Genomic DNA, 26,419 nt, shown 5'->3' with positions numbered 1-26,419 from the left:
TTATTATATATTTATTCAGATATTTAACAAAAACAAACACCACGTTTTCAAACGGGAACCGGAAATTCAAATATCGTTAGTGTTCTGTTCTTTTTCTGTGTCCGAAGTACACAGGTTGGGACAAAAAGTTCAAATTGACGAATGTCTTCCGACCAGGTAGGTTCGGACCTTCGCCCACTTGACGCATGACGTCAGAGGGTCACGTGGACCAATCAGCGACGAGTGTCCTTCGGATACAGTTTAGGACATTGCTATTGTAGACGGGCCTTAAGTCCTTAAGTGCTGGCTGCAGAGGAAACATCGATGAATGACGTTTCGACAGCGAAAGGAGACTTCAATGGTTGGTGATTCGTCAACAAACTAGCGAGCATCGATGTCGTTGCTGTGACAATATTTCCTCGAACAACAGTAATAGTCGACGTCACGAGAAGAGAGAATGAATGTGCTAAGAATCCTCCTCGCAAAATGTTTGGCTGCAGGAAATTCCATAAGCAGTTTGCCAGAAAAGATAATACGAAAACACACTTGAAGACATGCAAAGGTCGTGAAAAAGGTTTCCCTTCAACAAAGATGCATCGATGTGCATAAGAGTACAGCGGGGATTGGTATAGTTGGTATCTGGCCCGAGTCTGAAAGGTATGTCATCTACGACTAGGCAACCTTGCTGCTACTGTGATATGTCGTTCGAATTGTCCCATGATGCACGAATGCACGAGAGAATTAAATGTACGAAGAATCCTTCTCGTAATGAAGTTAACTGTGATAATTGTCATGTTTGGTTACCATGTATTGACAGTTTGAGACGACATGCGAAAAACTGTAAAGGTGAGGTCCATGTAACTACTGTGGAACTACGTGCAGACATTACGTGCAGACATCGTTTAGTTTAGTTATATTTGTACTTTTCTTGACGATATCAAGCAGAAAATTATAAATCAGCTAACTGATGAAGTAGCCAATACAACTTGTTACTGGACTGTGTATATGGTACCTTATCCGTTCGAGGGCCAAACTAAGAAGTGCGCTTTCATGAGTATGAATACTATAATTTACAGTTCTGACGATGTAAAGCAGTCTGTTAAACACAGTATCGATAAACCCTGTTGGGAAGAGGAAGACTATGTCAGTAAAGGTTCTGGCTGGTCTCTTGTCTTCAGTAAACCGATTGGAGCTGAGAATTAGTTCAAGCTAATGCAGAACTAAATGTTTATAAGGTTGCTAACTTTCGCAAATGTTCCTGTAATAGAGTAAAATATACGTAAAAAAAAATTTATTTTAATTTTATTGTGTTTTTCTCGAACCTGTCACTTTTATGGTAATTTTTTTTTTGCATTTAGTCAAGGATTTAATCAAGCACTTGTGCTTGATCGAATCACTCATTATTTTAACAATTTTTTAAAAACAATTTCCCGAATTTATAGCTTAATTATTTCAAAATTTTGATATGGCGCCCAAGATGGCCGACAAGATGGCGGATATCGCGACAGTTGACTGTCTGGTAATACTTCACTCTAACGGGTGAAAATTAAACTAATATGGTGGCAGCGCCCTCTAACAGACTAAAACAATTTGTTAAATCCAAGATAGCAGCCTCCAGCAGACGAAAACAACATAGCCGCCATGACAGCATACTCACCGATGTAATATATGCCTTGGCATTAGTGCTGGGAGGTCAGTCTGCCGGTGGCTTCTGTGGAGAAAGAATCTGTCGCCATTTTTAATCAAATGACCTCACTGGGTTCGAACTGAAGACTCAATGAATTTTCTATTAAAATTTTATCATAAAATTGTTTTTATAAATTTCTAAATTTTCTATCGTATAAATTAAGGATTTTCAAGGTGACAGACATGACATCACTATTAAAAATGATGGAAGGTTCTAGAATCCAATATGGCGGGCGTGAAGTAAGCAAGATTTTTTATTAATATTTTAAAATTGTAATTACAATTTTTAAAATATTTTTATTAATAAAATACATTTTTACTTGCCTGAAGTAAATATTTTCATATATTTTTGGTAATGTTTTCGGAATTCATTGTTCAAAAATTTCAAGTTTATGGTCAAGATCAAAGTCATGACCTCAGCGGTTTAGAGCGGTTTGCTTTAAGGAATTTTCATTTTTTTCAAAGACAAATATATTTTGAGGCGTTTCGAATTTTGGAATTTTCGAGGAATAAAACGGGAATTTCCCCCTCAAAACGGGATTTCCACCCTCGAAATAGGGACATTTTTTTTAAAAAAGAATGTTGATTAATTTTTGAGGAATTCTAAAGGAAATGTGACACAAAAATGGCCGCAGTGACGTCAGAGGTTGGTCGGCATATCGACATCTCAAACCTCAGCCTGGAACCAGTGCCCGGACCGGCCAAGTTACACTACTGGAAAACACGTATTTTTCAAGTACGCAGGTTGTCTGAAAATTCTCCTACCTCAACATGAAGATGAAAGCACTCGTCAACAAAAATTGGGGAATGTTGAGGCCTTACTTGAGGCGCTCGGGTTTAAAGCCAGAAATCGCAGCTGGGTAAAAAGGGTAAATGCAGTGAAAAGTAGATCCCCTAAGCGGGAAAAGACGGCATTAAAATAATTAATTGCATCACTGCCTGTTTGCTATTTAATTTTACGGCGTGTACAGCTTGGTATTGGCTTGGTACATTGACTACAGGACAACTGACATAAATTTGCAGATCGCGATCTTGCATTAAAAAAAATACATCTAATATAACTAATCATTACAACTACATTTTACGCTTAATTTTACAAACATTTAAGAAAGTTTAGATTTTCCCTAAGAGCTCCGTTAAAAGTAATAATGGATAACGTAGTTGTCTTTAAATGTTTTTTGCACATCCCCAATTCTTTTCGTCAAATCGGTCTCTAGTTGTGACGCTATAATCCGTGCCTAACATCCCGCACCACAGCATAAAAACGTCTAAGTCTCACTTGCAGTAAATGTAGTTTTCTCGCACAACCCAACATGAAAAAGCAATAGAGTTTCGTTCGCGGCGTTAACGATTTCTGATGCTATCAAGGTCTCAGTTTGTGATCACTATAGTCGCTCTCTTTTCGTTCCATCGAAAACTCAACCCGATGTCTGGTTGTTAATACCAAGTGCGTCGAGGCTTACTTTTTGTCCATGCAGCGTGGTGGATGACAGCCCGGGCTGGGCACTGCTCGAGGCGTTGGTGAATGGGATACGTGCTTCCATTCTGCTGCAGCCCAACACGCTTGCTCCCGCAAGCCGATGTGCACTCGACCACCCGCTAGCACCGTCTGTCCGCTAGCCAGCCGCAGTAGTCGGCTCGTTCGCGCCTCCCCATGACATCACACCGCTCCGCGCGCGGCGCGGTGTTGACTCGTGGAAACACAAACGCAGAGCCGCTAATGTCCGTAATGTTTTTGTTTTTTAACCATACTTCAGGGCGAGTTTGAGACAAGCGCCAAACTATCTATAATATCATATGATACAATCTAAACCAAATCAATTTAAAAAGACGTTAATAATACAAATTAAATATAAAAGTGAAACTAATGGAGGCGTAGCAAACGCCTCAATGTGTTTGCTCATGATTTGGAATAAACTCTCTAAAATTTCAGCCATTTTGGATGCGCAGTTTTTTTTTAACAATCGTTTGCGCGAGTCTTTGCAAAATAGTTGTTTACGAAGGTGATGGCCTCACCATTCGGCAAAAATCTTTCGTGTCTAGGGAACAAAAAATGTCATTTGGGTCTAGATCTGGTGAGCGAAAAGATGGTCAAGCTGTTGAAATCTAAATTCGTAGATTTTCACCATTGTAACCACTGATGTGCTAATGCATTGTCTTGGTGAAACAAAAATTTTTGATTCTGAAAATGTGACTTTTTTTTCCCCTGAAATTTCTGCCTTCAGCTGGTCAAGTAATGATGCGTGTAGTCCTGTAATGTTTCTTTCCCCCCCCCCCCCCTTTTTCAAGATGATTATGAAAATTCCATGACTATCCTAGAAAACAGTCACCACCATTTCTCGGCCAAATACAATACTTGTAGTTTTTTTTTGTGTTGCAAAAGTTCATCGTCACCCAAGCTGGTAAGGTGATGTTTTAATTCAGCTGCCCAAAATATCACTGTAGTAAATAATGGTCCAGAGTTCCAGTACACAGCGTCCAACTCTCTTTAATATGCTTAGGCGTATTGCTTTTCAGAAACAAATATTCAATGGCTTCTCGATACTCGATTTTCCATTTTCACAAAAAAAAAAAAAAAAAAACATGCGAATCGACTCACGCAAACGATTGTTAAAAAAAAACAAATGCCCGTCCAAAATGGCTGAAATTTCAGAGAGTGCATTCCAAAGCATGAGCAAACACATTTCCTATTTTTTTTTTTGTTGTCGAGTGCTGCCATCTTCATGTTGAGGTAAGAAACTTTTCAGACAACCCCTCGTAGGTGCACATCAGAAGAAGAGGTGCATTAGCAATAAACTGGGGGAATGCAATAGATTTTTGGAACCCACTTGGCATGAGTATTTCGTTATAAACTGTATACTAAAATAATAGCGTTGAATAATTTTTATTTTATTTTAAAGAATACAATTTTGGTGGCCTGACTCCTAATTTTGTTTCGAATTCGATTTCATTTCACGAATCGACCAACATTTTCGTGATGAATATCGCAATTCGTCCTAAAATCTTGTCTCTTGATCACTATTTATGTTACACAGTGTCATAGGTACGCAGGGGTATTCACAGACTTTCACTAAGAAGAGAAGGTCCTAGGTAGCAGCCTCTATGTGAACATATTTATGTTTATGTGAAGTGCCAATGATTTTTCACGTGTAGCGAAGGCTTTCCTGGCAATCCAACGCATCCTGAAAACAACGTACCGTGTGATTAACTATCTGAACTACTTTTAATTCATATTTCATTAAAATGAAGGCATAAAAGACAAGACTACCTACATATTTGTATTTTTCTCTTTCAGAATACACGATAAAATCAAAGAATAAAAAATGAAAGGAAAAATATGGAAAATAATAAATATAACGACATCGTAAAATAGTTGGTGTGCTTGACTAAGCTTTTAAGATGAATTTTTGAACTTTAGAAATTTTTAAAGTGTTCGTTGAATTGAATCCAGTGGGTTTTAATTTATTTTAAAGACAAACCAATTATTTTATGGCAAGAAAAGGTTTTTATTTTATTAAGTTTAGGTGACAATCAACTTCAAGTCCGTATTTTATTTTTCGTACTTCATCCATTTTTTTTAGCAAACTGCGCACGATTCAATGCGCTACGTAAAGCTGGGCACACAATTAAAAAAAAAAAAAAGAAATACAGTAACAGTAGGTCGTGCACGTAAGAGTTCACCGCCATGTTTTCCAACCTACTGATTCACAATAGCGCATAGGACGGTCGTGAGCATGGGAGGGAAGTGAATATATTTTATTTCTGTTACGGACGCATGGTGCAACAGCCAATGAGGGTAGAGTAGGAAGCCATTTTGTCGAGACTAGAGAACTGTTTACAATTATAAATAATGTTGTGGCAAGAAATTGTCGAAGGTATTAACAACAATGTTCAGATGCATGTAATTCCCGCTTTAAAATTGAATTATTGCTATTACTACTTATACAATAAGTCACTAGCAGTTATTAATGTGATAAAAAAAATGTTTCTAGGGTATAGTGGCAAACTGAAAACTTTACAGAACTCAAATTAATTTATATGTTGAAAAAACTGTGCTCACAAATTGCTGGTCAGACGTCGTGGGATAATACTTTGGTGGTTAAAATATAAGTAGTTATTTACTAACACCGCCAACGTATGTCGGCAGCATCGCGAAATTTGATTGGATGAAATTAACTGCAAGATTTCAATTGTGAACCCGATTTCGCTGAGGTAGTGTGCACAGACGTGTGGTTGTACTGCAATGAACGGGAAGCCTTCTTTTCATACACGAGAGAGCTAAACCCCCCGATCGTGCATTTTCGTTTTTTTTTTGTTCATTGTAACTCATGATAACTAATGGTCAAGTAGGTTAGGTTAGCTACATTATAAATATTTTAAAACATTGCGGACGGTTGATTTGGTTAGGATAGCTACATTAAAGATACTGTGAAATCATGTACACGGTTTCCTAGCATGAACTTCAGGGAACTTCGGGTGTGGCTCTCTCGTCTGTGAAATGAAGGCTTCCCGCAATGAACTCGCTATTTTTTTTTTTTTTTTTTTTTTTTTTTTTTTTTTAACTGTGAACCCAGCTTTAAACTTCACAGTATACACCGCACGAGGCATCGTTCCGTTTTTCCGCGCTCACGCACGATTGTCCTGAGGTAACGGAACAGCCAAAAAGCGCGCTGGTTTTACAGTGTCGTAAACAAAAATAAGTGGAAGATAATATATGTATATATGCCATATCGAAGATCATTTAAAACATTTCACACGCCATAAGTTAGTTCCTTGGCTGTCCTTTCAGCTAAACAATAACAACTCAAAAGTAAATATATTTGTTCTTCCGTTATCTTCTCGGTATACATTATGTCTCAGAAAGTCTCTTGTTCTTCCGTTATTTTCTTCACGATGTCTTCGAACTCAAAAAAGTCAAACTGAGAACAGAGTCTAGGCCAGTTGATAACGGTTCTGGATGAACTGAAATAAGAAAATTGCTGTTAGATTTTGAGTTATAAACATTTATAATTAAGTAATTTTGTACATATTATTTCTTTTAAAAAGAAGTGGACACTTTATTCCAATTTTATGTACTGGTTAAATGATTGCATCATTAAAAATAAAATCTCAATTTAACATAGCGCATCTTTTTTTTATAGTATAATCACTCAAAGTTTCTCGAGTAGATTCTTCGCCGCACAAAAAACGCAAAAAAAAAAAAAAACATTTTCCCGCGAAAAAACTTATTTTGAATGGTTAACAGTAGTAGGATTATTCTGGATTTAATAATAATAAATTGTAATCCAGTATGTGGAAAATGGTTGTAAACGATATCTAGTCATTTGGTGCAGGGTAGGAAATTTAAAATTTTTGGAAAAATAACACTAACTCGAAACCTACTATTTTTTTTTTTTTTTTAAACTAAGAACCGGCATTAACTGGCCTCGCAACTGTTCTCGGATTGTCGTACACTTAACACCAATAAAGTCGAAGTGAAAAGATACAATACCTCACCGATATAAAAATACCGGCATACATAAGAGTTTGTGTCGATAAAAGGTGCAACTACCGCGTTTTCGTCGACTCACAGTGCTGTTAAGTCCCGTGACAAAGTCTGTTACACCGTTCTCTTACACGGTGCGCACGATGCGGCGTGTTCGTCGAACGCAGTGACGCCTCTTCCTCCACGTCCTCAGGTTCCGTAAGCTGCACGATGCGCTTCGTGCGCACTTTGCGGTGTGCTCGTCGAACACAGTGACGCCTCTTCCTCCACGTCCTCCTGTTCCTAAAGCCGCACGATGCGCTTCGTGCGCACGATGCGGTGTGCTCGTCGAACACAGTGACGCCTCTTCCTCCACGTCCTCCTGTTCCTAAAGCCACACGATGCGCTTCGTGCGCACGATGCGGTGTGCTCGTCGAACACAGTGACGCCTCTTCCTCCACGTCCTCCTATTCCTAAAGCCACACGATGCGCTTCGTGCGCACGATGCGGTGTGCTCGTCGAACACAGTGACGCCTCTTCCTCCACGTCCTCCTGTTCCGAAAGCCGCACAATGCGCTTCGTGCGCACGATGCGGTGTGCTCGTCGAACACAGTGACGCCTCTTCCTCCACGTCCTCCTGTTCCGAAAGCCGCACGATGCGCTTCGTGCGCACGATGCAAGTGTGCTCGTCGAACACAGTGACGCCTCTTCCTCCACGTCCTCCTGTTCCGAAAGCCGCACGATGCGCTTCGTGCGCACGATGCAAGTGTGCTCGTCGAACACAGTGACGCCTCTTCCTCCACGTCCTCCTGTTCCTAAAGCCGCACGATGCGCTTCGTGCGCACGATGCGGTGTGCTCGTCGAACACAGTGACGCCTCTTCCTCCACGTCCTCCTGTTCCGAAAGCCGCACGATGCGCTTCGTGCGCACGATGCAAGTGTGCTCGTCGAACACAGTGACGCCTCTTCCTCCACGTCCTCCTGTTCCTAAAGCCGCACGATGCGCTTCGTGCGCACGATGCGGTGTGCTCGTCGAACACAGTGACGCCTCTTCCTCCACGTCCTCCTGTTCCTAAAGCCACACGATGCGCTTCGTGCGCACGATGCAAGTGTGCTCGTCGAACACAGTGACGCCTCTTCCTCCACGTCCTCCTGTTCCTAAAGCCACACGATGCGCTTCGTGCGCACGATGCGGTGTGCTCGTCGAACACAGTGACGCCTCTTCCTCCACGTCCTCCTGTTCCTAAAGCCACACGATGCGCTTCGTGCGCACGATGCAAGTGTGCTCGTCGAACACAGTGACGCCTCTTCCTCCACGTCCTCCTGTTCCTAAAGCCGCACGATGCGCTTCGTGCGCACGATGCGGTGTGCTCGTCGAACACAGTGACGCCTCTTCCTCCACGTCCTCCTGTTCCGAAAGCCGCACGATGCGCTTCGTGCGCACGATGCAAGTGTGCTCGTCGAACACAGTGACACCAATTCCTCCACGTCCTCCTGTTCCGAAAAGCCGCACGATGCGCTTCGTGCGCACGATGCGGTGTGCTCGTCGAACACAGTGACGCCTCTTCCTCCACGTCCTCCTGTTCCTAAAGCCACACGATGCGCTTCGTGCGCACAATGCGTTGTGCTCGTGGAACACAATGACGCCTCTTCCTCCACGTCCTCCTGTTCCGAAAGCCGCACGATGCGCTTCGTGCGCACGATGCGGTGTGCTCGTCGAACACAGTGACGCCTCTTCCTCCACGTCCTCCTGTTCCGAAAGCCGCACGATGCGCTTCGTGCGCACGATGCAAGTGTGCTCGTCGAACACAGTGACACCAATTCCTCCACGTCCTCCTGTTCCTAAAGCCACACGATGCGCTTCGTGCGCACGATGCGTTGTGCTCGTGGAACACAGTGACGCCTCTTCCTCCACGTCCTCCTGTTCCGAAAGCCGCACGATGCGCTTCGTGCGCACGATACAAGTGTGCTCGTCGAACACAGTGACACCAATTCCTCCACGTCCTCCTGTTCCGAAAAGCCGCACGATGCGCTTCGTGCGCACGATGCGGTGTGCTCGTCGAACACAGTAACGCCTCTTCCTCCACGTCCTCCTGTTCCGAAAGCCGCACGATGCGCTTCGTGCGCACGATGCAAGTGTGCTCGTCGAACACAGTGACACCAATTCCTCCACGTCCTCCTGTTCCTAAAGCCACACGATACGCTTCGTGCGCACGATGCGTTGTGCTCGTGGAACACAGTGACGCCTCTTCCTCCACGTCCTCCTGTTCCGAAAGCCGCACGATGCGCTTCGTGCGCACGATGCAAGTGTGCTCGTCGAACACAGTGACACCAATTCCTCCACGTCCTCCTGTTCCTAAAGCCACACGATGCGCTTCGTGCGCACGATGCGTTGTGCTCGTGGAACACAGTGACGCCTCTTCCTCCACGTCCTCCTGTTCCGAAAGCCGCACGATGCGCTTCGTGCGCACGATGCAAGTGTGCTCGTCGAACACAGTGACACCAATTCCTCCACGTCCTCCTGTTCCTAAAGCCACACGATGCGCTTCGTGCGCACGATGCGTTGTGCTCGTGGAACACAGTGACGCCTCTTCCTCCACGTCCTCCTGTTCCGAAAGCCGCAAGATGCGCTTCGTGCGCACGATGCGGTGTGCTCGTCGAACACAGTGACGCCTCTTCCTCCACGTCCTCCTGTTCCTAAAGCCACACCATGCGCTTCGTGCGCACGATGCGGCGTGCTCGTGGAACACAGTGACGCCTCTTCCTCCACGTCCTCCTGTTCCTAAAGCCGCAAGATGCGCTTCGTGCGCACGATGCGGTGTGCTCGTCGAACACAGTGACGCCTCTTCCTCCACGTCCTCCTGTTCCTAAAGCCACACGATGCGCTTCGTGCGCACGATGCGGCGTGCTCGTGGAACACAGTGACGCCTCTTCCTCCATGTCCTCCTGTTCCGAAAGCCGCACGATGCGCTTCGTGCGCACGATGCAAGTGTGCTCGTCGAACACAGTGACGCCTCTTCCTCCACGTCCTCCTGTTCCTAAAGCCGCACGATGCGCTTCGTGCGCACGATGCGGTGTGCTCGTCGAACACAGTGACGCCTCTTCCTCCACGTCCTCCTGTTCCTAAAGCCACACCATGCGCTTCGTGCGCACGATGCGGCGTGCTCGTGGAACACAGTGACGCCTCTTCCTCCACGTCCTCCTGTTCCGAAAGCCGCAAGATGCGCTTCGTGCGCACGATGCGGTGTGCTCGTCGAACACAGTGACGCCTCTTCCTCCACGTCCTCCTGTTCCTAAAGCCACACCATGCGCTTCGTGCGCACGATGCGGCGTGCTCGTGGAACACAGTGACGCCTCTTCCTCCACGTCCTCCTGTTCCGAAAGCCGCAAGATGCGCTTCGTGCGCACGATGCGGTGTGCTCGTCGAACACAGTGACGCCTCTTCCTCCACGTCCTCCTGTTCCTAAAGCCGCAAGATGCGCTTCGTGCGCACGATGCGGTGTGCTCGTCGAACACAGTGACGCCTCTTCCTCCACGTCCTCCTGTTCCTAAAGCCACACGATGCGCTTCGTGCGCACGATGCGGCGTGCTCGTGGAACACAGTGACGCCTCTTCCTCCACGTCCTCCTGTTCCGAAAGCCGCACGATGCGCTTCGTGCGCACGATGCGGTGTGCTCGTCGAACACAGTGACGCCTCTTCCTCCACGTCCTCCTGTTCCGAAAGCCGCACGATGCGCTTCGTGCGCACGATGCGGTGTGCTCGTCGAACACAGTGACGGCTCTTCCTCCACGTCCTCCTGTTCCGAAAGCTGCACGGTGCGCACCGTGGCACGAGGGCGCCTCGGGTCTGCTCACACGGCGTTCTCTGCCGTGCCGCCCCCGGCACCGCCCCCGCCGCCGCCGCCGCCGCTGCTGCCGCACCGCCCGTTGTTGAGACCGCCGCCCACCAGCGTGGTGGTCGTCATCTCGCTGACTGTGGACTCCCGCTTGCGGCCGTGGCTGGACGGCTGCGCGAACAACCTGCCGACAGCCACAAGCACGCAATACCCTTAACCCTGGGACAGCTTGAAAGAAATATCAGTTAAAATATAAAACTATGCGCCAATTTTCGTAAGAAATACTATCACCTCAAAAACGTATTTAATACATGAAAAAAAAAAAACAACTTAACAACACGTTCTTCAAATTCACAATATCTTTCTTGTAGTATTTACAAACTGCTTTATTGCAACTGGAATCTTTTGTGAGAGCACAGAAAAATTGTTTACGTGTTATTTAGTTCTCCTTGACTTTTTTTTTAAGTCGACCTTTCCGCTCCTAAATCTGATACGAATTTTTTTGATCAGTGACTACGAAATGAAGGGCAAAAGAACCGGGGATAATTGAAATGCTCGGAGGACATGCAGTCAGTCTTTTGGCGTTCAAGTTGCAAGAGAAGGTTAATATAGGCGACCCGAGATCGCTTCGGCGCGGGAAGCGAAAGGAAGTAAGCAACACGAATCGAGTGCGCGATTCGAACAAAAAGGTCTCATAACTGTATAGAGTAGAAAAATAAATGCATTTGACAGAAGATCAAAGGTGACCTTATGCGGTCTGACTACCGAAAAAAAGTTTTTCTTTGGAATATAAAAACATTTTTGCACTGTTTAAACTATTGAAAAGAGCCAACAAACCTGATTTGACCTCAACAAGTAGTGTAGTAAGCTCATACATGTTGCGATGTATCGAGGGTGAAACAAGATAGTTCGTAGCTACAATAATGGCGGTTGAAAATAATTTTCCTTTCATCGCTGGAGGAAGCATGATATCGAAGACAAAAGACCCATCCGTGCTTGGGAAAAATATTTATCGATAACTAAAACATTTTATCTCCCCCCTTTCAAAAAATTATCATTATACTGAAAAACAAAAGAAGAATCCTTTGCAAAATAATCTTTCCTTAATGAAATTAGGGTCGTGATATTTCAATTTTTAACCTTGAAAAAACATATTTATGATGTTTTTTCCCCCTCACAAACAGCTTTTGAGATAGTACCCAAGTTATTTTTAATTTTTTTTTCTACTAAAATATTCTGCACGTAGACACAAAATAGACTAGTAGCACCTTTGAATATATATACTGTATAGAAGTCGCCAGCCCAGGTTAAAATTTCTAATACGGTTTTGAGGTAGTTGGTTAATTCACCGCCGCAATCGCCACCATCTCTAGGGCATCGACTTGTGGTGGTCCCTAGCGGGCAAGTGCCGAACTCTTCAAACACCCCTTCCCCCTCCCGTTGAACGACCACGAGCTGCAGTGAATGATGGATGAGGGGTGCGGGGAATGACAGCGGGCGACAGCGCTGCACTCTAACGTGTAAATAACAACTAAGACGATACAGGGCGTCACGGCAGCGCACTGCAGCGGTGAAGTTCCCAAGCTGCTCATTTTACGCTCTTGAAAAACGTAGAGTAAATCCTATCCACTCGCGACTTCTATACAGTATATATATTCAAAGGTAGCACTCACTCTTTTGTGCCTGATGATGGGAACAAATTTTAGTTCCCGAAACGTCGCAACTCAGTCTTAGGAAGTCTACTGTATTCGTCTATGCTGTCGTCGCTGTGTTCGCCTGTGCGTCCTTGTATTGTTGTGTTGTTCAGGTTAATTGTTTAGTATCATCGTTGGGTTCCTCTACTGGACGTGTTTTGTTCAAGGTTGTTGTTTTTCTGTAATTACTGTTCTTGTTGCAACTGTTTCATCGTTGTCAGTACACTGTGTTCCTCTGAACTATCTATATATATTTAACATTCGACATCAGCCTTTTAAAGCGAGAGTAAATGTCCATTAAAATGCATACTGAAAACCAAGGATGAGACACGCTATAGTATTGCTACTGCTACTTCGAATACTACTGGAACTACTGCTACTAACAACTACTTATACTACAACTGCCTCTACTACTACACACATTACTACCGCTGCTACTACTAGTGTTACTACAACTGCTAATACTACTACTGTTTCTACTACTACTTATACTACTATCGCTACTTATAATTTTACTCTCGGGGGTGAAACCCAACTCCTACCGAGCGCGTCCCCGGGTTGCGGATAGGGGAATGTCCTAACCAGCTGCAAGACTGGCGGATAGGGGTGAAATAAAATAGCCCCCGCGGACAAAAAAGTGGTGTCAGGAGGAAGGTCAAACTCCACAAAAAACCACAGGGTCACGTATGCAAGCGAGTGCAGTGATGCTGCCCGTAAGGGATGTGCGAAATGATCTGCGAAGCGCAGTGTACGTGGTGGCTCCTGGCGTCTACGCGCCGCTCCCTTGGAAGCATTAGGAAGCCTATGAAGGAAGAGTGTGCACGGCCGGAACGGATGACTATTCCCGCTCCAATGACCAAAAGCTCCTACAACAATGGGGGTAGTTGTAGGAGTAATCACCCCTCCACTTCCCGAGGCACCGCGTTCGGAGACGACCTAATGCTTTGGAGTATCAACTTCAATTATGGCTTCTAAAAATCTAAAAACCGAAAACACTGAGTTCCACAGGGAACAACCAGCGCCAATGGATGCTTCAACAAGTGCATCAATTGGGATTTCATCCACTACTGGAACGCTGCTGACACAGCACACAGACACCCGAGATGCTGCCATCTGCAACGAGGACGGAACACTAAGCAAGCTTTAGCTGCTACTTACAGAGACCATCAGCACAATCAAAATCAAGCGTACTGTGCCACTCGAAGTGACGACCAGCATCAGAGAAGCTCTAGCACTTCTTACTGAGTCGCTCTACCAACGTAAAATCTGGAAGGATGCCCAGCACAAACTCACCCTGACTGAAACGACAGAACGAGAAACACTGGAACGTGAGATTGAGCGGCGTGATGATCTCCTTGCGCAGGCGAGATCTCTCCAACAAAGACCACCGCCAGGACAAACCGAGAATCGCCAGCCACCTGGAACTCGTCTGAGCCCCGAGGAAGATGACACGAAGGACAAGGACGGCGACTTCAGAGTCGCAAGGACGAGGAAAACACGACAACGGCCTGAAAAGAACAAAGATGCTCCAGCCAATCAGCCTGACGCTCTTGGAGCCACAAACTCAACTCCAGAGCATCGCAAGACAGAAAAGAAAAAGACCCTCACTAGTCGACCAGATGCCGTCCTCATCAAACCTGCAGAGGGTAAAACCTATGCTGATCTGTTGAAGGGTATCAAGGCAAAAGTCGACCTCGACAAACACAACACGGGAGTAAGAGTGATTCGGGAAACCAAAGACGGTGACATACTGCTAGTTCTTGATCACAAAACAGGTCACAGCGAGTCCTTCACCAAAGCCCTCAAGGTAGCAGTGGGCACAGATGGAGCTGTCAAAGACCTCAGGCCTACAGTCACAATTGAAATCCGTGATATCGACGCTGCCTCCACCGAAGCAGATATACAGGATGCACTAAATCGGGACCTGGATGGAGCCACAGGAGTGAAGAGGATCGGACTGCCAAAAACCACTACTCGCGGTCAGCGCATTGCCTTTGTTGAACTCGACAGAAAAAGTGCACAAACAATCCTGACCTCTAGCCGTATCAAAATCGGTTGGATTAACTGTCGTGTCAGACAACGTGAAACCATATCAAGGTGTTACAGGTGCCTGGGGTATGGACATGTGTCAAGCAGGTGCAACGGTCCTGACCGCAGTAACTTGTGCTTCAAGTGCGGTAAACCAGACCACAAAGCTGCCTCATGCAAGGGAGTGCCACAGTGTGTCTTATGTGCCACCGACGAAAGAAACACAAGCTTGGATCATATACCTGGTACTGGGCGTTGCGCAACATATCGGAGTGCGCTCAAGGGAGGCCCACCCAACCCAAAGTGACAGTTGTACTTCAAAGTAACCTAGGGCGAGGCTGGACTGCACAAGCCCTGCTGCACCAACACATCTCCGAGACCGGAATCGATCTATGCATACTTTCGGAACAACACTCCAACTTAACGACTCCTCGCTGGATCACGACAACTTTGGCACTGCTGCCATCTGGATAGTAAACCCCGACTTACAAGTCCTCGACACTGGGAAAGGCGACGGCTTCGTCTGGGCCAAACTCAGGGACTACACTGTCTACAGCTGCTACCTCTCACCGAACGAAGGCATAACTACCTTTAGGCGTAAGCTTAACGAGCTGGAAGAATCCACGCGCCAAGCAAACGGAGAGATCATCATAGCAGGAGACTTGAACGCCAAATCATCAGAATGGGGTATGGACTTTACCGACACCAGGGGGAACGAGGTCTCCGAGATGGTCGCCTGTCTAGACCTGGTAATTATTAACGAGGGCAATACAACGACATACAGGAGGCCCGGCTACCGGGGGACCATCATCGATGTTACATTCGCAACGCCAAACATAGCTGCCATTACGCAGAACTGGAGTGTCTTAAAGGTCTACAATGCCAGCGATCATCAATCCATCCAGTTCACGATTACAAACACAAAGCCTAATAACAGCAGCAATAAACACCTGCGGAAAGTATGGAATGACAGGAAACTGGACGAGACAAGACTCATCAAATTTCTCCAAGATAGACGGCTTGCCCTGGAAGACACAACTGAACCCACAAGAGCAGAAACCGAGACCCTGGTCGAACAAACCATGGGGCTTATTGCAGCAGCCTGCGACGCCTCCATGCCCACCAAGACCAACAGAGGCAAGAGACGCCCCAACTACTGGTGGAACGCCGAAATTAGCGAGCTCAGGACAAAGTGCCTGGCACTGCGGCGGAAAGTAGTCAGAGCCAACCGAAGGCACCACCACCAACAACCCGGTCCCCTAGTGTCAGAACTCGACAACGCCAAGAAAGCCCTTAAAAGAGCAATCAAAAACAGCAAGAGGCAAGGATTGAGAAACCTCTGTGCCGAGTTAGACAAAGATCCCTGGGGTAAAGCTTACCAAATAACAGTTAAGGCACTCGGTAAACAAGGACCTTTTTCCCAAATGGAGCCACCCGTGATGGAAAAGATTATAGAGGATCTTTTCCCTCAACACCCACAAAGAATGCCTAGAGAAAACTGGACCCTCGCACGAGCCCCTCCTTTCACAACGAAGGAGCTACGAGATGCAGCAAGCACGCTCAAGCCAAGGAAGGCTCCAGGACCAGACGGCATCCCAACGAACATTATCAAAACAATAGCCCAAGAGGCCCCTGAAACGCTTCTCACGATGTACAATGCCTGCCTTACCAGTGGAACCTTCAGTAAACGATGGAAACGGCAACGGCTTGTACTGCTCGACAAAGGCAAAGGCCCACCGATAACATCGTCGTCGTACAAACCCCTAAGCATGCTTGATGTGGCCGGCAAGCTCCTGGAAAAACTTGTCAAAGCACGGCTCACAGCTGCAGTAGAGAGAGCTGGCGGACTCTCAGTTAACCAACACGGGTTCAGAAAGCAGCACTCAACAATCTCGGCGATAGAACAGGCTCTGGCCATCGTCAAGCACGCCTGGACGGGAAATCACAGGTCCCGCAAAGTGTGCATCTTCATCACCTTCGACGCTGTTAACTCTGTAGGCTGGGAGGACATACTCGACGCCCTGGAGGTCGACTTTAAAGTTGACAAGTATATTCTAGACATGGCCGACGATTACTTCCGAGAACGAGAACTCGAATACGACACAACGGAAGGCCCGCGTACTACTGCAGTCACGGCCGGCGTTCCTCAAGGCTCCGTCCTTGGCCCGGACTTCTGGAATATACAATATGATGACCTTTTGAGGATGGACATGGCACGGGACACCCATCTAACAGGCTACGCCGACGACGTTGCGGGAATCATTCTTGCAAGCAGCCCCGAGGACGCGCGGCAAAAAATTGACCACCTAATGGTGAGATTGAACGACTGGCTGAAACGCCATAAGCTCAAACTAGCCCCTAATAAAACTGAGATGGCTGTCCTCACTAGGCAACGCTGGTACGAGAAACCGTTTGCGGTGAACATCAATGGAGTAAACATCGAAGCGAAGCATTCGATAAGATACCTGGGCCTCCAGATAGACGAGAGGCTCACTTTCTGCGAGCACTTCAACAACACAGTCTCAAAGGCCAACAAGGTAGTAACGAGCCTGTCGAAGATCATGCTGAACACGTCTGGGCCTCGATACGCCAAAGGGCGACTGCTGCTCAGTGTGGTACACTCAATCCTACTGTACGGTGCTGAAATATGGGCAAGCCAGCTTGCCCAAAAAATATACAGACGGAAGCTCGCCGCAATCCAAAGACGAGCCGCCCTCGGAGTAGCCTGCGCATACTGCACAGTTTCCGAAGCGGCGACACTCGTCATAACCAAAACCATACCGATAGACATCATGGCAAACGAAAGACAAAGACTCCACGAACGACGCACAAAGGGCACCCTTGACGACTACTCCCGTGAACTCGAAAGGAAGAAGACCCTAAGAGAATGGCAAACTAGATGGGAAAATGCGGACACAGGGAGATGGACTGCTAAACTTATCCCAGCACTCGAAACATGGTCTGACTACAAACACGCGGAAACTAACTTCTACCTAACGCAACTACTCACAGGGCACGGACTGTTCGAGGCGTACCTGCACCGCATGGGGCTAGCAGACAGCCCTGCGTGTAAATACTGCCCAGCAAACACAGATGATGCCTGCCATACCTTCTTCCACTGCGGCAGATGGGAGACAGAAAGAAAAGCGGCCGAAGAAACAATCGGAGTCAAATTGAGCCCAGGAAACATAATCCCCCTTATGAGCAGCTCTCCGCGGAACTGGGAGACAATAATGAGCTACGCCGAAGCAATACTGAGAGCAAAGAAGCTTGAAAACTGATCAAGAAGAGCACCTAGTTGCGTAACCTAGGAAAGTCTGAAATAATGCGAAAGCGGTTTCCGGTCTGGCCCCCTTCCTAAAAGATGGGCAGAAAGAGAGGACTGTTTTTAGTCAGTAAAAATCTGACACTACCAACAATCCCACCTGTTGGTGTCTTTTGAAGATTTTTAAACCTCTCTCCAAAAAAAAAAAAAAAACTTATAATTTTACTACAGCTACTTGTACTGTTACTACTCATAATGCTACTTATTCTGCAGTACTGATGTTTAAAATCTACTATTACTGCTGCTATGACTGCTAATAATACTACTGCTTTTACTACTACTTCTACTATTAATGCTAGTACTGCTACAGCTGCCACTCCAGCTGCTACTGCAGCTGCCACTTCAGCCGCTACTACAGCTGCCACTACTACAGCTGCCACTATATCTGCCACTACAGCCACCACTACAGCTGCTAACACAGCCGCCACCACTACAGCTGCTAACACAGCCGTCACCACTACAGCTGCCACTACAGCCGCCACTACAGCTGCCACTACAGCCACTACTACAGCTGCCACTACAGCCGCCACCACAGCCGCCACTACAGCCGCCACTACAGCTGCCACTACAGCCGCTACTACAGCTGCCACTACAGCTGCTACCACAGCTGCCACCACAGCTGCCACTACAGCCACTACTACAGCTGCCACTACAGCCGCCACCACAGCTGCCACTACAGCTACCACTACTACAGGTGCCACTACAGTTGCCACTACAGCTACCACTACAGCTGCCACTACAGCTGCTAACACAGCTACCACTACAGCCGCCACTACATCTGCTGCCGCCACTACAGCTGCCACTAGAGCTGCTGCCACTACAGCTGCCATCACAGCCGCCACTATGCTGCGGCGGCGCGACCTACCGTATGCTCTCGGTGCGGGAGCGCGGGCTCCAGTCCTTGCTGTAGGTGTAGCGCCGGCTGCCGTGGAAGGAGCGCGCGGTGCGCCACTGGTCCAGGTGGTGTCTCATGGTGTTCTGCACCTCCGTGTTCAGGAAGCAGTAGAACAGCGCCACCGTGAAGCCCTGCGCACGCGCATCGCCCCTGCAGTTGTCGAGCTGCACGTGTTCCTTTTTATTGCGTGAAGTAATACCTCCATCACAGGTTTACTATCAATCATGAACAAAAAAAAAATAGTGCGTGGTGTCCCTCCGCGCGGAAGAAGTGAAACTTCACTGTTTACTTTGCTGTACCTATAGCAAGAGTACCACGCGCATGTGCTTGGGAACTACCGACTCACTCTCTTTCTCTCTCCTACTTTCTACCTTTGTGTATCTTTCTTTCTCTCTCCCTCTTGCGTTGGGATATTGGACGCTATACTCGTTGCTAACAACGCCCGCGCATGCGTTCGAGTGGTGCCACGCATTCGCTCTCGCCCTGTCTCTTTCTAGTCCTCCCTCCCCAGGAGCGTTGAACGTTTAACGCAACAGTGCTTTGATACCCCCTCCATGGTAGCGTTAAAAGTTTAACGCAACCTTGTTGGAAGTCGCATTGGAAGTTTCACTTCAAAAAAATATTTCCCATTGAAAATAATGTTGTTATGCTTTTTTTTCGTATTGTTAAAGGCAAGCAAAAACAACATTGTTTACAACGCTAGGCACAGATCACGCCGACAGGATCACTTGTCTCGAATATTTTCCTATGTTAACCTATACTACAACGTTCGGTTGTACAGAGGTGATCGAAAAAAAAAAAAGTCACGTACGTCATCCAGACCACGTGTTCGATAAAGATGGACACGACTCTCACTCGTGCACACAGGGCCAAACACGTTTGACGACATTTAAAATCACGGGGGAGAAAAATAAAAAAAAACACGTCTTCCGTGACATGTACTCGAAATGGCTGTTCCTTTCGGGTTATGCGTATGCGAGCACGTTTCGCCCGTATTTATGTGGCCACTATCTGGAAACAGCCTAAACTCGTCTGCAACACGTGCGTGCGAAAGAGAGGCGAATTTTTTTCTAACCTAACTAAAACTAAGTGTATTTGGGAGGGGTCCGGGTTAGGGAGGGACCTAGGTGCGTCTCAGGCCGAAGCCTATACGCCTAGTCATGCTGGGATTAGCCATGCAGGGAGAGGGTCGCATGCATCATGTGCTAGGAGGGGATTGGCCAGCCATGGCAGCGATTGGCGCCATGAATAACTCCCCTCACTCTTAAATCTAGACTACAACTAGAGATAGGTTGGGCCCAGGTAAAACCTGCATAGACACAGGGAAAACCCTGGGCACATTCATGCAGGATGCAAATTTGCATGAATTACGTGTAGGAATTTACAGGAGACAAAGGATGGTCTGGATGAAGTGTTGGACAGAGTAGAAAAGAGTCTGCCATGCGGGGGTTGGGCACTTAATAACGTTCATTGAGACGAAGGCCACGATCACCACCCGAACAGCTCCGAAGTTTACCGAAGTAAAAGGTTAGGTTAGTGCCACGGTCATATCAGAGATTAGGAAAGGGTACAAATGGAGCATTAGCCTTCAGACGTGAACCCGTTCCCCCCCCCCCCCCCCATTTTCCCCCTCCTAATTTTCACATACCAATATGGCGGACGTTTGTTTTATATTTGTATCAGCTTTTATAGCCGGCTTTTATTAGCGATTGTAGTTAAAATGTTTAGAAGAAAATTAGATCAAAATATTACTGGTTAACATGTTTATATTTATTGAAAGTCCAAAACGAATCAATGAGTTGACATTTATCTCCGATTTAACCTCCAACACAGGTACCGCTGATACAGTTGTAAACAAACGGCCGCCATATTGGTACGTGAAGAACACTGAAATACCCGTCCCCTTTTGGCTTCACTTCTCTCGTCTAGAGACGGACCTTAAGCTCCATCTGTATATTCCTCTAATCTGTGGGTCATAGAAAGAGATATCTGGAAACTTGCATTATCCTTTGCCTTGACGTGTCTCTTCCGCTTAGTGAATCTCGCGGTGGACTGCGAACTAACGGCGCTAGTAGCAGTTTAACCCATCATTAACATTGTGTTATGTGGTAGTTTCGTATAAAATATTATATTATTCCTAATTCCGTCTCATTGTTTTTAATTTTTTCCCATATTAGTATTTTTGTTATTCGTTTGGTTGGTTAGTGAGTACCTAATCCGTACCAATGCCTTAAATATCTCCGTAATTGTCAGTTAGGCTGAAGTGGTGAGAGAAGATGCGTCGTTCTTGCTATGCGCCTGCTTACAATGAACCTTACGGCTCAAAACCGTCATTTTTCCAACACATACATAGTAATAAATGGGAATGGTTTTGGGGGTTTGCTTATTGTCATTAATAAATATATGTTACGATTCTTACATAACTCCAGCTGTAAAATAATCCAGCACATGTATCAGCTTTCCCTTACAAGCGTATCATGGGAGAATATTTTGCAGCAAACACACGCAGTAGTAAAAAAAAATAAATATTATATACTTTAATTTTTTTTTCTAAATTCTGATTCAAATGTCTCAAAACAAATTTTAATTTTAAAATCACATTCTGGGCACAAAGTGCAATTTTAAAATGACAAAATATGAAAATAGCTTCAATTCAAAGAAGGAAGATAACATAGTTAATTAATGATAATACATACAAAATTTTATTATGTGTAAACTAAAATTAAAAAAAAAACATACGTTGGCCTTAAGAGTTATGAAAAAAACAAAACGAACTTCTGGTTACTTACCTTAAAAATAATTACTGGTTCTAAAAAAAATCGTGTTTGAAATAATTACACTTTGCTTGATCATTAAAATCTATAACAAACGAATATTTCTTTATTTATATGCGCAATTAAAATACAAAACATGCTTTCTTATGGGAGATACCAGTTTGTTAGGGAGCCAAATTCTCATTAAAATCATCCAACGTATGTATGTATATATATATTAAATCACATCTCGTACAAAGTTTTTACAAGTCACTAGTTTTCACGTTTCATTTTCCAATGTGAATTAAGGCGTCATCGGTTCGTTATGATTCACAAGGTGTGATTTCGCGTCGAGTCCGCCTGGAATATTTCGCTCTGCTAAGAAGCGTCGTGCTTAAATTTGGAGGGGAAGCCTTCATTTCACAGACGAGAGAGCCACACCCGAAGTTCCCCGAAGTTCATGCTCGCTTTTTTTTCCGTACCACAACAAGTGTATTTATTTGGGATGTAGCTTACTCATACGTCATACGCCGTTCTATCTCATTGTATGAACCTGCGTGGCACTAAATTATGCGGTCGATTAGGATAGGCATAGGCGTGCCCAGACATTTCCATTAGGGGGGGTCCTGTTAAATTTTTAAATCAGAAGCTGAATTTAGAATGAATACATTCACTCATTGCCGTGTTTACATTTTTGTGCAGTATCAACGAGATATGTTTACTAGTTAATATTTATATCCGTATGATTTTAAAATTCTTGAAAATATGTTTTTCTTTTCATAGACAATGTTTAAAGGGTACTTACACATTTTTCCCCCTCGAATTTTCCAATAGCTTGGTCCAGATCTACCTTGAAATTAACTTCTTTTTAGTGAATGCAAACACAGCAATTCAGACAACAGAACTTTAACAAACCTCTTAAAAATTTTTTTTTGCTTGGCCGTTTTAAGCGACCTCGTGTTTTAAATAAACTAAGGCGGCTGTATTTCCAGAACGATAAAATGTTTAAAAATATTGTTAATTAGCACGCTGCAACACTGAAAAACAGTTGAGTGTCACAGTGCCAGGAATATACGAAATTTAATGAACGCATTAGAGAAAATGCCGATCTGAGTGATTACATTAGGGGGGGCCATGGCCCACCTGGCCCCCCCTGTAGGCACACCTATGAGGATAGGTTAGCTACATTATAAATATACTTTAAAACATTGTGGATGGTTGGTTATATTAGGTAAGTATAGCTATATTAAAAATACTGTAAACTCATTTTATGGTTGCTTAGCAAATAACTTTTTAATATGTAGCTATCCAGGGCAAGGAAACCATTTACATGATTTCACAATATCTTTAATGTAGCTATTCCTAACCAAATCAAACGTACACAAAGTTTTAAAGTATTTATAATGTAGCTAACCTAACCAAATGACCATTAGTTATCATGAGTTGTCCAAAATAAACATTCACGGACACACGGCAAACGAAAAATATTATGGCGTACAAATAAATACCGTTGCCTTATTTATGGTCTTTCCTTTTATCAACACCGCCATATTTATTTACAATGAACAAAAAAAAAAAAAAAAAAACCCCGAAGATGCACGATCGGTCGTTTGGCTCTCTCGTCTGTGAAAAGAAGGCTTCCCTATTTGGAGCGTTTTCACGTCATACCTTCCTATGAGGGTTGTAAAAAAAGAACTGAACTTTCATTCATGTCCTCGCCGATAGATGGTCGTGTCGCAGTTGTGATTCACAGTCAGGCGCTGAATGTGTGACGTTGCGGTATTTATTGACTGCATGCGTTATTTCTCTCTCTCTCTCGTGAAATACAAACATAGCGTTGGTATCATCTGTAAAGTTTGGCGAGCAGTCAGTTTATCTCGCCGTTCTATCGTGGTTGATTACGTAACGAATGGTGCGTCTGCTATACCTACAAGCTGATACATAAAACAACAAAGCAGTACTATGCGCAAGCACTTATCGAAAACTGTCCGAGTTACCATTAAATTGTGACATTGAACCAACACTCTACATAGCTCACAGCTATATTGAAATTTATAACTGAGACATTCTTTTATGGACATACTGTATTATCAACAGGCTGTACATTCTCTCACAAGTCAGAGAAGTTTGGATACGCCAAGGGATAAAAAAAAAAAAACCAGGGAAATCACTTAAGACCGTGGAAAAATTTACGAAAATTTCCCAGTAGTAGTAATTTTAAGGTGAAAATTCAAAACTTCAGTCTGCCGTCACACAGAATGTGAAAGCACTGCATACAAATCCTTGCAATACGGTGTTATTGTTTCTCACGAACGATATCAAAACTTGAGAGAAGTTCCTGCAAAGTGCTGGCTTCGGGGCGAAGGAATACTACCATACTGGAAAACTGCCATAATGGCTGTATTCCGCCTGGCCTCTTCGAAAAAGCCGGAAAAGTACCGAAACTGAAAACTGCCATAATTTTAAAGGACGAGGCGGAATTCTGCCATATTTTCTTATACAATCCATGGAATGAGTACAGCTGCTTTTCTCTCGAAGTAGTGTGAAGAATACATCGCTAGGTAGCGCTGTTAACCCCCTAGTTGTTTCTTAGGTTAACTAAAAAGGTTACAGATAGCGCTTCTGACGGCGACTTTCTATAGTTCCAGTCATAAATTAACTCAACAAATGGCGCACTAATAGAAACAAATGTTTCCAAAAATGGGTTTTAGGAAGCAGCACTGAATACTTATAACTACGATCAGTAAAAATAAAACTATGGTAGTTTTCCAATATGGCACATTTCCTCCAGTTTTGACGGGGATCGACGGAAGACTGCCATACTGGAAGACTACCATAATCGAAGAATTCCGCCGGGGGGCGACGGAAAAGTGCCATAATATAAAACTATCATAAGATAAAACGCGACAATACAGTTCTAATACTCGAACGACATGATTATATTATGTCTATTATCTAAGAAATAATTTGTATAAATAAGTAGGCCTATCATACAAAGTCTTGTGATTATAATTGATGTTTTAACTCCAGGTCACTAGTTGAAATTAAATGCAATCTAGTGACCAAAAATCACAATATCCTGACAACCGACGGTTAAGTAAGTAAAATATTGCATGATTTATATCATATGTTTGAAATTCCACGACAGATTATCACCATCAGGTGTATAGTCATCTATAGTACTGAGGTGGCAATTCAATTGAGTTTATTTTACGTCATGTATATCAAAACTAAACTAAACTTAAGCATGAATTATTTCACAAAAAAATGTTTACGTTACTACATCATTAATAATACCCACATTATGTTTCTGATGGGCTGACTTCACTACGACCTTACTTCTTACTTCTTACTTTTTACTAGTCTATATTTCTATATAATTATTGTACAGACCAGTTATACAAATTATATATCACTGTTATGAAATTACTTAATTCATGCTGAACGAACAACATAAGAACACATAAATTTGTTCGTTACCGAGGTCAGATGTTACCAACTGCACGTGCTAATGACAAACGAAACTTCAGTAAACTCGTGGAATAACATCATGTCAGTGTTAAGAAGACTGCAAGTATCCGCTCTACCACTCTGGTTCTGGGGTAGAGCGCCTGCCTTGTGACTTGTAGGACCCGGGTTCGCGCCCCGGCTCCTCCAAGGCGGATTGTCCAGACAAAATGGTGGCATTTTCTCTGGTAGGAATACACTCTCTTGTAACAAGTCAGGCTACCAAAGAAACGGTGGGTGGAACAGATATAAAACCTTCCAGGTGGCTTCCAAATGGGGAGCCCGTTTCTTTTTTTGGGCTCCCCATGCGGTGGCCATTCCGGGGGTTTCTCCGGGGGAACGGAGTTTTGCAAAAATATTTTTTGTAGTTTTGTAGCGTTTTAGTTTTTAGTAACTGTAGCATTATCATTCCAACATGTTATAAATAAAGGTCAAACAAAATTTTAAAACATTAAAAAATGTTTTGCTTTTGTACATAAAATATTTGAATTAAGTGTGTATCAATCAGTGAGTTGTTGTATACCGATGTTATGTGGTCAAACATGTATAGGTATATATTTTCTTGAAGTATTATTGACAGTTATATTTTAGTTACAAACTATTGACCAATACCTCTGTTATGTAGTATTTTAGACGTGACTTTTATTTCTAAATAATATTTCTGAGTAACCACGTAGTTTTCAATCAGGAAGATCGTCTTTAACGCACACAGTATTATGTTATATGTTTTAATTATCTTACAAATAGACGCTTTGCAGTCAAATCCGCAAATGCATTTTTAATTTCATGATATTAGGTGTTCCGCAAAGTAGTAGTTTATCTCAACTACTCTTTAATATTTAAGAAATGATATTCCAACTGTAATCGAAATTGATCAAGAAAAGATGCTGAAGAATAATAAAAGAAAATATGTTCGGGAAAATTTTCAGCAAGATATTTCAGCTGTCTAGGTCTGGTTTTAAAGTTAACAAACGTCTCTGAATTACGATAACATTTAGTAAGAAAAACTAATTCATTTAATTAGAATTATCACATAGTAAGAAATGACATTAAACGTGGTGTCCACTTTTAATAACTTCGAGCTATAGTGGATGCAAAGTTTTTATTTTTCACCAACATGTAGATAATACCTACTATAAGTTGCACTTGAAGATCTTAGGTCTTATTAAATTTATAACTTTCTCTGCATAAATACCTGATTGTATACTTTGTTCTTCAGATTTATTAGCTATGAAGTAGAATACTGTGTCGTA

General features: G+C 44.2%; 1 protein-coding gene across 5 annotated transcripts in view; it reads right to left on the bottom strand.

Moving 5' to 3' along the window:
- Positions 1-5,196: 5,196 nt before the first annotated feature.
- Positions 5,197-26,419, bottom strand: part of LOC134540906 (diuretic hormone receptor-like) — a 321,121-nt gene continuing 299,898 nt past the window's right edge. For all 5 annotated transcript variants that reach the window (XM_063383970.1, XM_063383971.1, XM_063383973.1 and 2 more), the window contains 2 exons: positions 18,877-19,037; positions 5,197-11,148 (listed from right to left, as the gene is read on the bottom strand). In XM_063383970.1, coding sequence (XP_063240040.1) covers positions 10,980-11,148; positions 18,877-19,037 — 330 coding nt within the window. In that variant the 3' untranslated portion in view covers positions 5,197-10,979. The remainder of the gene's footprint in view (positions 11,149-18,876; positions 19,038-26,419) is intronic.

Source organism: Bacillus rossius, chromosome 17 (genome assembly GCF_032445375.1).
Source record: "Bacillus rossius redtenbacheri isolate Brsri chromosome 17, Brsri_v3, whole genome shotgun sequence".
NCBI classification, from domain to species: Eukaryota; Metazoa; Arthropoda; class Insecta; order Phasmatodea; family Bacillidae; genus Bacillus; species Bacillus rossius.
The sequence above is the reverse complement of the archived record's forward strand: the minus strand, read 5'-3'. Positions and strand labels throughout refer to the sequence as shown.